This window comes from Jatropha curcas, chromosome 2, assembly GCF_041381405.1.
Source record: "Jatropha curcas cultivar XTBG-Jc1 chromosome 2, XTBG_Jcur_1.0, whole genome shotgun sequence".
Lineage (NCBI taxonomy): Eukaryota > Viridiplantae > Streptophyta > Magnoliopsida > Malpighiales > Euphorbiaceae > Jatropha > Jatropha curcas.
The window spans coordinates 5640918-5654195 of record NC_143152.1 but is presented as its reverse complement, the minus strand read 5'-3'; the positions used below and the strand labels follow the sequence as shown (position 1 = coordinate 5654195).

Sequence of the window (13278 nt, the reverse complement as noted above, 5' to 3'; positions counted from 1 at the left end):
ATAATTAAAAAACAAATAGCGAGTAATGATCACCAGTTATCCCTTTTATAAAGTGCATAACTTGTGAATTACATTTTGATTATACATATAATAATTAGTTAAATGAGAGGTGCGTTGGTTGGTAAAAGTAGAAGACCTATAAGAAAAGTAGGAAAGCAGGAAGAAATTAAGTAATTGCAAGTCCCATTATCATAATAAAAAAGAAGAAAAACTTTTCGCAATTCCCAAAAACTCCTTTTCCCATTTTTATATATCTGTGATTTATTGACCAACTCTATTAGAACCTATGTTTCCAAATCAAACACACATCCTCTTCCGGTCTTCCCTCTCTCTCCGTCATTTGTTTCCCCTTTTTAATATATTAAATCAATATAAAAAAAACTTAACGTTACTATTTGTTTTATTGGAAGAATTCATTGCTATAAGCTTGAACTTGTACAAAAAAAGTTAAAAATAATTTATAAATCATTAGATTTAAAATTATTCCAAATAATATTTGCATTTCAATACAATTTTAAATCCAATGGTTAATATATAAAATCGAGCTTATAATACTTTCACCGCTTTATATATATTTAAAGAGAATGGGGAAGATTTGTTTATATTTCAATACAATTTAGGGTTGGCTAGATGTAAATTAGGTACTTTGATTAAAAGGAGATACTTAGTTAATAGAAAATTAATCGTTGCGTGGAATTTTCAAAATGCCGTGTGATTGTGAGGTGAAGTTGACTTGCAATTTACTCCATTGCCATTCGTTATGTGTCGGCACTAATCATCCTTCCAGATCCAATGTACTATCATCTGACACTAGTCTCCGTCTCAGGATTGTGAAAATACTGAATTGTTTACATTACATGTATACAAATACATGGGTAAACTTTCCTGACTAAATTTGACTTTTATATATTGTATTTAATTAAGTAGTTTATCTCTTAATTAATTAATTTGAATTATTAAACTGCAGTGTAAATAATTTATTTGAAGTCTTACTGTTTATAATATTATATGGTTAGTACTTTAGTATCAGAAATTCTAATGTGAACTGCAGAATACAGCTGTCTTCATGATTAAAAAACCTATGTTGTAATTAATTATAATAACTTTTGTAATCATAAAAAAGACAAGGATTAGTTTGTTATTTATTTAATTAGCTACCTTTTTCTTTTTCTTTTTTTTTTTAATTCTATATAAATTTTTGTTAATTTTCATAGCATGTGGTTATGTTGGAATGTACAAATATAGGAGAGTGAAATGAGGGAAAATGATTGAAAATGACAAGAGAAAAAAGAAATAACTCTAACCATCAAAATTGAAGGATGTAGACGAAGTATCAACTTTTAAATATATGCATTGAAAAAAAAATGTTTGATTTTTCTTTCTGAGTGATGTTTGGACAAACAAATTAAATGGCCTCCAAGATAATAAGTTTATATTAGGGATAATTTCTCTTAATTTATATATATAATGTTTTTTATGGGTATTAGGGGAGGAGATTTGAACCTAAGTCTATTGTCAAGTCGTACATATACTTACCACTATTTTATACCTTGGCGTGCATATATATAATGTTTATGTAAACATATAAACATTAATGTAGGGTGTATTGGATTAAGACTTTGTTATATTTTAAAATTCTAATGGTATTCAATTTAAAATTTTTGGAATTTATTAAAGTTTTGTGCTATTCAAGAAAATCTGATGACATTTAATTAATGACTGTTCAAAAGTCCATACAAATTTAATGGTATTCAAAAAATTCCTAATTTGAAAGGATTTAATAAAATTATTAAATCCACTGAATGTTAGAGTGCTAAATATAAATAGGATAGTCATTCACAAATCCATCATCTAACCAATAGTTTAAAAAAATCTTTTAAAATCTAAACAGAGTCTTTCAATATAATCTTTAAGGTGTAAAATAATATATTAATTATTGGATTAACTTCGAATTAATTCATGTGCTGAGAATTTGATATTTTAACAAAAATTAATATTAATGATGCTATAAATTTTTCAGAATTAATTTGATTATTTTTTAAAATTTTTATGGGTTGATTTCAATTAAATATCAACCAAATAAAAATTTGAAACAACTTTTTAAATAGTTGAAGGACCAAAGAACATAACCTGCCATTGTTGTGGCCAGACTGCCAAACTCCTTGAGCCGCAAGCAGCGGGCCATGTATCGAGTCTATCTCGATGTGCATCGCCTCCTTGTGCGAGCTCCGGTAGCCGACAGATGTTCTGGTTGGCGGTGGTTACTATTTTGATTTTAAATTAAAAAATATATATGTATATTTAAACCTATTGACGGAGCTAGATGGGTCTAGAGGTGGCCCCACCCCCTAACAAAATTTATTTAAAATAAAAATCACCCATAAAATATTAAATTTTTTTATTTTATCCATTAAAATAGTAAATTTTTTCAATTTTGGCCCCTTAACTCTTGAAATTTTTTTTAGTCTCCCCTAACTTTAATTTCTAGCTCCATCACTGTTTAAATACGGTCGACTTTCAGTCAAGAGATTAGAAGCCCTTTGCACCGCATCGTGAATGTTATAGGAGTGCGGGATGACTGACGACAATGTTAGCCATTGCAAGCCTTTCACTATCGGCGGCGGTAAATTTTAATGAAGAAGAAAACCATTTTGGAGAATATGACGCATTTTGCTTTTTGGTCTCATTGTTTTTCAATTTTTCAATTGGGCTAAAAAACCTTTTAATTTGTTCAACTAAGACCTGAAATTAATTTTGATTGGATATATAAAAATTATTTATAATTGCATTAAAGTCAATCAAAATTTGTAAAAAAAAGTCTCACTAATTCCATACAACTCTATGTAGAATTCTAGTGAAATATGTAGAAATCTTAGAAAATTCTTCAATTCCATCAAATTCAACGATTCTTTTAAAATTGAACACGATTCTAATCAAACATACTCTTATAAATAATTTATTTTGAATTATATTTATGTATGGTCCACGTAAATTTGGCTCATGAAATTAATCTATTGTTAACAAATTAATGCCAAAAACAAAAGTTTGTCGTATTTTTTTGTGTTACATACGGACGGAAAAGAATCCTTCCTTATAAGAGTACATGTCACAGAGTAGCTTGAAAAAGGCCTGCTTAAAAATTCAGTATGTGATTCTAATAAAAGGGAAAGAAAAGGTTGAGAAGAAGAAGAAGAAAGAGGACAAGGATATCCCATATTCAATTATGGCGGTTTTGTCCATAAGATTAGAATCTCTTGTTCCTGTACAAAGTAAACCTAACCCCTTTTTACTTTCTTGCACTAACATTTAGGTTGCTGCCATATCCATATTCGTATTCAAAAGTCCCTACAAGGGATCTTCTTCGAACCTCTAAAATTTCAATTTTTTTCACTTCCATCATTCTTAAGTTTCTAGGCGCATTATAAGCCAAATGTAAACATCTTATTCGTACGTTCTTTACGCGCGCCATTATTTTAGGTACTTTTGAAAGGGCATCACCTTAGATTGTTTATCTACAAGGCCACTTGGCTAGTGAAAGAGACAAAACAAAGAAGTGATTTGACGGAATAAAGGGTATATAAGGGAAAGAAAACTTGATTGGTAGGGAATTCTAAAGGCAGAAGACTCCAAACTACTAAAAGTTAAGAAAAGAGAGAAAATGAAAGAAAGGAATTTTGGGGGATCAAAATTTAATTTAATTATTAGGGTTATATAATTAAAATTTCCAAGGAAGCAGATGACCCTAAACCCTAATCATATGCTTTGATATCCTTTTGAACTTATAAAAGTGAGGAAGATAGTGGTGTAATTGGTGTGATATAGGCTCATTTCTATGTTTCCCTATCATTAAGATTATGAAAATGATAAAAAAAAAAAAAAAAAAGAATTAGAAGGTGAAAGTTTTGAAAAGACAAGAGTAGATATGACAGCAGTATGAAAAGCAAAATGAATGATTTCTTTAGCAAAATTAATTATTTGAACAGTATTTTTAAAGGTTAAAGTACCTTTTTATAAAATATTAAAAATTAAATTTTAAATGAATTAATTTTTTATAAAATATTACTTTAACTTTTAAAATTTAATTTAAATATTATATTACCGAATATTATAAAGAATATCATTTAACGTTTTGACCGGTTAAAATACTAAAAACTATTAAAAAAATTATTACCGAATACAGTCTAAATTCCCCTTAGATACATCAATCAATCCTTGGAGTACATCTTTGTACACATCTAAATATAAAAAAATCTTAAACTCTATGTATATATATATATATATACATAGAGTTTAAGATTTTTTATAAGTTAAAATTCATATTTATGGTGAGATTTTTCACAATTATGAGTAGAATTGTGAAAGAGATTGATGCTTACTTGTGAGACCACAATATTCATTTTCTTTGAAAAATGTTGAAAACAAGAAAATAAAAGTCCCACAAAAAAGATAAAATAAGGGAAGAATTAACTATTGGCCCAATGAAATTAGAGTTTTTGAAATAGACAGATAGTAGGCAGGGCATGTGTATAAGCTACAGATATGTTTCTTCTTTGCCTTTTCTCATGTCTTCTACTCTTTAATTATACACATTTAATCTTTTAGGTGAAAACCCTTAGTCAAAGGCCAGTATTTTAAAATCAATCTATGATCCTTCAATTTGAATTTACAACTTTACCTATCTCTATATTGATCTTCATTTGCACTTTGATGCTTTTATTATTTTGAGTTTATATTAGTTAATTTTTTTAGCTTAAAATATTCTATGTTGGCTTAATTATCTAGCTCTGTATCAATTAATGGTGCACTGTAATTTGTGTCATATATCTCTCTTGAAAAACAAAACTAATAAGAAGAATGAAAATCAATGTGAACTGATGGCCATTTACTTATTTAGTTTTTATTTTTTTTCCTCTACTGGATATTATAGATATATGTAAATACAAAACACAATTTTGACCCATGAGGTTATTTTCTATACCACAACTTCAATTACTTGCTTCTAACTGAAAAAATAGGACAGAGTTTCTGTACCACATTTTTTTTTTTTTGGGTTGTACTTGAGACAGATGCCATTAACAAATTGAATACATTGAATTGGAGCTATAAGAAATAACAGTAAGAACAGTTAAATGGGTACCCACTTGTTGCCTTCTCATGATTCATGCTTTGCATTGACATTTTGGATTTTCGGGTTGTTTCCAAGTAGTTTCTTCAACTCTTGGTCCCAGTTTGCATTATTGCTTTTTATTCCATGCATTTCAAATTAATCAAAATTGAAAAGAGGTTTGGAAGTTTCCTACCAAACATTGATCATAGTGGAAACAAATGAATGAATAAAAGACTTAATGTTAATCTCTCACCAGCCCTAAAATACAAAGAGCCACCACACCAGCAGGGTCTTAATCAATGCACAGTTGGAGGTAATATAAATGGGGTCCCTCTTTTTTGTCATCGGGAATCTTTATCATGTCTAATTTAAAATGCTTATGGAAGATAATACCCAAATTGCTATTTCCATTACAGCCAAGGCCAAATCAATTAGGTATACTGGAGTTAATGTCTATTCTGATTGCTTCAATCATATAACACCCTGAACCGATATTTGGATTGAAAGATTTCCAAAAAAAAAAAAAAAAAAAATCAACTAATCCATTAACTAACCCATGTCCATCATTTGGTTGGTAACAAAAAGAGTATAAAATTATTTTTCATGTAAGAACATAAGAGGATAAAATTCATAGATTTGAGAATCTCAATCATTTGTTTTTTTGGTTTCTTGGATACATCAGGGTCTAATGGACTGAGATAACAGTGAGAACATAAACTCCCATCAACTCACCAAATTAGTAAAAAATCTAACAATTGAGGACTCAAACCCAAGATTTCTCGCTTCCCACATTGATGATTAGAGCTTTAACTTTAACCGGTGAAGATAGTACCATCTTAACTGATTCTAAAAGACAAGCATGTGAAGTGAACAAGACAAGCTTGAAAAATAATAATTCGAATCTTATAAATTGAATTCGAATCAAAAGCGTAGGTCATGATGCATGCATATTTCGTGGCTATAAATCACAAACAAATGAAATAAAAATGTCCCTTAATGGTCCAGGAGCTCAAGACAACTTCCCACAACCAACCAAGAAAAGGCCATTTTTTGTAGTTGTCTTGTGTGCACAGTTGCAATTCAGGTGTGTGTTAGCGCATCAATGCAAAGAATGAGAGTGGATAAGCGGCTAATATTGATAAGGATAATGCATAATCCTACCATCTTCTCGAAAAATGTACAAAATAACTATATGAACCACAGAGTCCTAATATTATGTTCAAGAACGCAAAATCTAAAACTAGAAAAAAATATAATTTTAGCATACAACAGCTCAACTCCACCCCATTCTACCTCTTAATAAGGATATACAGAATTAGGCTGTATAACATATCAATCATGGAAGCAAGAGATCATTTAAAAGATATTTACACTACCGACACACCATGAGAAAAAAATGGCAGAAAATCTCCAGCACTACATGTATCAATGCTGATCATCTTAATCTATATATTGGATATTTAATCGAAAGAAAACCATCATTAACAACACATTGACATTTCTTTGATTATTGTAAGAACTGACAACGTCAAGTGTAAAGTAGGACTAATAAAACTTATCCCAGTTACCAACATGTATCAGACAATTCACCTAATGATAATCTACCAGTTGCATATAGAAACAGCATGAAATCCACCACGCAAATGTCACAACTAAAGGCTTAACTTTATCCATGGCCACTAAAACAATCTCTTCAGGGTAACTAGACTCAATTTGCATTAACAGAATCACTCATCTTTTGATTTGTTTCAATAAAGTTGATACAACCAAATTTTTAAGAGATTTAACTCGATCTCTTCCATTGTAGATAAGGGAATCATTTAGTCTATGTTTCATTGCAGAACAATAACAATTATATTACTAAATTTTTAATTGTTTGTCATGTCAAAATCCAGGTAAAATTGTATCAAAATCTAGCAATAGCGATCTTGCTGAAACACAATCAAAGTTGAGCATAACAAATTAAATGAATGGCCTGACATATCCTTCACATGATTGTTGCCTGTGTACAGATGCATAAGAAGCAAAGACAAAAGAAGTGTTGTTTCCCTTTTTCCCACAAACAGAAAATGCAGTGCATTTTGAAAGGAAGATCAGCTCCTCTTGATGGAAAAAAAGATGCCTCAAGACGATCCTTGAACATCCTACTTATGTCAAGTTCCAAAAAAAGAATTCGATATTTAAATAGTTGGTTGATTCAAACTTAAGATCTCTAATGCCAAGAAATTACAAAATAGCATACACATGAGAGGAGGATTAAACCAGCTAAACCTGTGGGCTCACTTTGGGCGAGTAAAATAAATTGTCTGCAAAGAAAATTATTTCCATACTCACAGATGACCGAGGCCTGGAATCATCCACCTGAACACGCATCACATATCCAAAAGATTCAGCAGATTCCAGGAAAATCCTTTTAAAATCAGGATATTTTGATGTGTAAAAACAGATGGAAAAAAATAATGATTCCAGGCTTGACCAATCAGGAGATTTTGACGTGTAAAAACAGATGGAAAAATAATGATTCCAGGCTTGACCCAATGTAGCAAACCCACGGGTAAATTATATTAATGGTAACCTAATTTTACACTTAGTTTTATTTAGGTCACATAACTTCAATTTGTTATTTTTTAGTTTCTCAACTTTAATTTTTATTTCAAAGGGAGGTCACTTACCGAAATCTGATAATCAGAACGGTAATATGATACCAAATATTACATTTATCACAAAAATAAAATCATCATTACAAAGGAATATAAAAAAAAAAGGAAAAAAAATGCGAAAAAATATAAATGATAGTAAAAAAAAATTCTCTTTTATTATTTTTTTAAAACTTGTTTCATGTAAATGACATTATTTGTTAAATAAATTATTAGGTAGATTCCAAATTAATGTATGAGGAGAAAATATGAATTTTTTAAATAAAATATTTTATTTTTATTACAATGTTAGCATTTCCAATGATAGTATTCTAGTGAGTGACCTCCCATTGAAACAAATGTCAAAGCTAATGACTAAAAAATGACAAAATAAAGTTATGTAACCTTATGAAATTAAGTGTGAGGTTAAATGACCATTAGTATAGTTTACCCAGCAAACCACTGTATGTCATATTTATCCAAACTTTGTATCTGAATATATTCTCACGCGTGAAATACCTATTCTTGATGGGAAAGTGATAAGACCAAATCCTAGAGCATTAAACTTAATACTTCTAGTGTCACAATCAATCACAAAGTAAAAACTTACAAACAACATAACATCAACGTAAAAGAATGGCAACTACAATTAATAACATACCCTTTCACTGGAATCACCACTATTAATTTGCTAGAATGAAAAATCTACTTTCTACCAATACTTAAAACTGAATGTTACAACTTCAGATCATGATTTTCCAACGGGCATTACATAAACACAAATCTGAAATAAAACATTGAGTTTTCAATAATTATTAACATAAAAAGAGATACTAATCACTCAAACAAATGGGGGGAAAAAAGCTCTCATATTACAGCATATATTAATAACAGTCTTCTCAAAAAAAATATATATATATACTTACATACATCGATACATATATATAACACCATTAATTCCCCAATTTGCTGAAGTGTGGTTCTAGGAAGGCAACTTAGGAGATGACCCTATCCTACATTGAAATGTGTATATATACAATTTATGATAGCATCCAAAATTTTTTTACCTATTATTTCAGATCCACATCCGCAGACCTTGCCCTCCCTTCTCGTAGAAAAGGTAGCACAAAATGACAGGCAAGAATGAAATTTATAGGGAACAGAACAGTGATAACACATATAGGCTAAATTAGTTTAAACCTGAAATGAAATGCTGATCAAATTAAAACATTGAAAGTTGGAATTCAGAAGAACTAAAAACTCTGCACTCACATGCATATGGGACAAATTATGAAACATTTGTCTCAAAACACTTAAGTTATGCATTTTCTTCAGATCATGTCATTGTCAAGTAGGTTGACTTTCAAATACAGGATTTGATATGCCTTTTCAAAAGATCAAACATTCAGCACCTCCACACAAAAATTCATAGTCACAAAACTAGAATACATCTTACAGGAACTTAATTAACACTTGTAAAAAAACTAAGATTCACAATCTTATTTGAATCTCCAACTAGTAATATATGAAACACAGAATCTAAATTATAGAACATTCAGATTGCCTGAAAGAATACTATGCTAACCAAAATCATTGAATACTATGCTTTCAAGGAATCCATAAATATTATGTAAACTCAAAACAACTTGAATTCTATTTTTCTATGGAATGTCACAACTATCAAATCATATGTTATCCGAGCAAGAAAAGCCAAGTTATCAATTGCACTTTACATATATTCTAACCAAATTTGTTTTATACAGTAACCAATGCATTTCCATTCGCTTCTATACTATAAAAATGACCATAGAATGCAAATTGCAAACCAATTGCACAAAAGAATTGAAATCTTATTTTCTCTTTATTCCTCACTAAAATCTAATAATGCAGATATAAGAAAACAATTATTCACAAGTAAACCTGACATTTCTTCGATTGACCAACTGATGTGCCTGTCCCATTAATCCCCAAATCTCCAATTTGAATCGGATTGCAGTAAACCCGCAGCACATTCTCGCTCATTCTCCAAATACCGGTCCTATACCGGACCCAAGCAAAAACCCTAACTCCAAAATCAATCGATCCACTGTCCCTTTCCTTTGAAATCTCCTCCACCGCATCCTCACCCACATACTTGGTAATCGCGTCAAGTTGGAATTTGACAGTTGATTCATTGTTCCTGTCTTGAAAAAATGGCGGCAAATTATTCGTGGCGAGTTCTAACTCGTCACCGTAGAAAACCGAAGCCTTGAGGCGGTCGTACTGGATTCTAAGTTTGTCATTGGGGTTTTTTACTAAGAGGGTAAAGAGCCAAGTGGCAGTTAACTCGGACTGAGTTAAGTTGAGCTGTGAAATTGCGGCAGAGTCAACTCGGAACTCAGGTAGGTGGGGTTTTAGGGCGATATAAGAAGTTAAGACGAAAAGGACCATAACTAAAAATGCAGTCATGCAAAAAAAGAATGCACGGTGGAGAAGAGTACGTCTAATGGGGTGGTCATCGGAGATATGTCGAAAAGGGCGATAGGTGGCAGCGGAGAACGATGATCGCGGAGGATATGCATATGTATATGCATTGTCAGTAGTGGCAGCTTCGGCGGCAGCAATAGCTGTTGCTGGGTAGCCAGTGGCAACTTGGTTGGGCGGAACCGGATAGCCGGTTACCGTCTTGTTGTGTTGAGCTTCGCTGGATGAAGCCATTGAAAGCAGAAAGAATGTGACTGCGCAAGTGACAGTGAGAGAGTGCTGAGCAGTTATGGATTTGACCCGACCGCTCCAAACCTGACCAGCAGAACGAAAATGGGCTTTTAAAAGGCCCATTTGATTTAATAGGACAAGCAGTCCAGTTGAGGTGTTTAATAACGGCCCACATTGTTCAATTAAATTCAACCTTTGTAATTTCCCTTCTTGTTTATCTCGCTGGTTTCAATTCCTCGGCTCCGTGCTTAGCTCTTAGAGCCGTCTATTCTCTCCCAAATCGTACCAGAAAAAAAAAAAATGACCAACGAGGATCTTATTTGGGATGATTAACAATCTCATAACAATTTCAACTTTTATATGAGTAAAAATATAAATTTAATTTATTATTAAAAAAACAAAAAAGTGTATGCAATTTGATGTTGCAAGTGTTTTAGATTGTAATTTATTACAATCCATACGTTGAGCTGCATCTTTGACAGGAAAAAATGAAAATTTAAACTGATGTCTTTAAAAAAATAATTAATCCTTAATTTCTACCATAATAATGACTTTCTTATAAATATTCATTATTTTTTCATTTGGTAATTAACGGTAAATCATGGGGAGAATAGATGATGAAACTCTTACCCTTTGTTTGAATGGAAGTATTTTATTTTTCTAAAGAAGGCAAATGATTATAGAAATTATTTAGAAAAAAAGTATTTTTCTTTATTTTGAAAAGAGAAAAAAATATTAAAAGAAGTCATATTTTATTTATTTTCTATTTGAGTCCATGTACTTTGAATTTCTCAAATTTGGAAAACAAATAAGGGAGGAAAGTCTGTCAATTTTGAATAATAACATTTTCTTTCCATTAAAATTTTACTGTTTACAAACAAATGAAAATAAATTTATTTTCTTTCCTTCAATATCTAAACACAAATATTGAAAATAAATAAGACAAGAAAATTGACAATTTTTCATTATTTTCCTGCATTTAACTGGTTTTACATATGAAATTCACAATCTCGTGGTGAAAAGTCCGAGACAATTATCTTTTTTATTTTTTTCTAAATGTATATCATCTAAATATTGAAATCTATTAAACTAATAATTAAACTAATTAATCAAAAATACAGTTGGAGAATATTGCTAATTAAAAAGGACAAACAAAAAACGAAAAAAAAAAACTCTCTCTAATAGATATTAATGAGAGGAATTCCAAAGAAATAATTCATATGTATACAAATATATGATTAATTAAACCTAAGCAAAAATTAAACAGTCATTAGCATTGGAAGTATTTAACTTTCCATTACTTTTACTGCTACCAAAAACAACCTCCAAATCTTCACAATAAACTCTTATAGTTGCATGCTTTGCCCACCATGTACCTGATTTAAACGTGGACCAAATCGCCATTCTCAATCCAAAATGAAGTTTTCCGGTTGTACTCTTATCATTCGCCATTTTCTCCACCACCCAGCTTCCAACTCCGGCCTGCGTGTGATCGGAGTTATTTGCAGCTAATTTAGTCTTTATTACATTATTTTGGTGCGTTTCCAACAGAAAAGGATGCGCGAAAGATGATGCAAGAAGATCGCTTTCATCAAAGTACAGAAAAACTTGTATTTGATCAAAATATATTTTCAGTTTTGTATTAGGGTTTTCAACTGCAATCTTAGCATCCCAATCAGCAGTAAAGAAAGATGATGATCCATTGAAGTTAGACACAGAAAGTGTATCGACATGCATAACAGGAATGGCTGGACGTAATATTAGCCACATAAGAATGCTAGCTATACACATAAATATAATCAACAGAACTAAACCTCCAATAACCCCTCGAATAAAAGAGGAGACAGGGCTTTCTTGTTGTACGTTATACAAATGAGGATTATAATAGCTAGCAGGCGGTGCTTGTGTATAAGGGTAATTGTTGTTGTATCCATTGCTATAGTTAGGATACCCTTGTTGACCTGGAGAAGGAGAAGGATAACCAGGCGGTGCCGGCCCCGGTGGATAACCCATTGGGTAACCCATCATTGGAGGATAACCTGTTGGATGAGGACCACCGCCTGGTAAAGAGTCATTGGTAACGGAGGATTGGCAGGAGTCCTTTTTCTGATCAGATGGTGAAGAAGCCATGTTGGTTTCTGGATAATGATCTCTCTCTCAATAACATAAAGAGAGAGAGAGAGAGAGAGAGAGAGAGAAGAGAGAGAGAGAGAGAGAGAGATTTTTTTTCTCAAGAAAGGGAGAAATAGAGAGAAAAAATGGGGTGGGAAAAAATTAAGATGGGGTAGGTATTGAGAGAGATATTAGAGAAATGTAGATTTGTGAGAGACTATATTTAGGGGAAATGGAATAGTTTGTGTTGTTTGGTGGATTATATTATGCTTATATAGATCAATTACCAATAATAAGTTAATAAAATTATTTTCTCAAACAAAGTCAAACTTACATATACTATATATGCATTATGCATATGAAGCTTATAGAATTTTTGAGGGATTTGTATGAATAATATTGGCTATTAATTCTTTCCAAAAAAATATGTTAACATCAACGATTACTGTAGTAATCGATCTCGATTTTCATAAGATGAGAATAAGTACTAATTTCAGAAAATACACTTACTAAAAAGAGTTAAATACTTTTATGCTATACTAGCGAAAAAAATTAACACATCTTACTTCTAATAAAAAAAATTATATGGAATGATCCTTCAAATCCCAAATCCAAGGTACAAGTGCGTTTGTATCGATTATTATTATTATTATTTTTTTCATTTCATTTCTTTCATTTCTTTTAATCTTTACCTTGTATAGTAGCTTAGTAATTAACTTAATAATTATA

General features: G+C 31.0%; 1 protein-coding gene across 1 annotated transcript; it reads right to left on the bottom strand.

The window, feature by feature from the left end:
• Positions 1 to 11465: 11465 nt before the first annotated feature.
• Positions 11466 to 12725, bottom strand: LOC105635824 (hydroxyproline-rich glycoprotein family protein). Its single transcript, XM_012218946.4, has one exon. It carries the CDS (start codon positions 12565 to 12567, stop codon positions 11686 to 11688), a length of 882 nt encoding a protein of 293 aa, XP_012074336.4. The 5' UTR covers positions 12568 to 12725; the 3' UTR covers positions 11466 to 11685.
• Between the last annotated feature and the right edge of the window lie 553 nt (positions 12726 to 13278).

What these genes read in the sequence shown, in the direction of transcription:
- LOC105635824 (XM_012218946.4), bottom strand. Translation starts at nt 12,567, where the DNA reads ATGGCTTCTTCACCATCTGATCAGAAAAAGGACTCCTGCCAATCCTCC.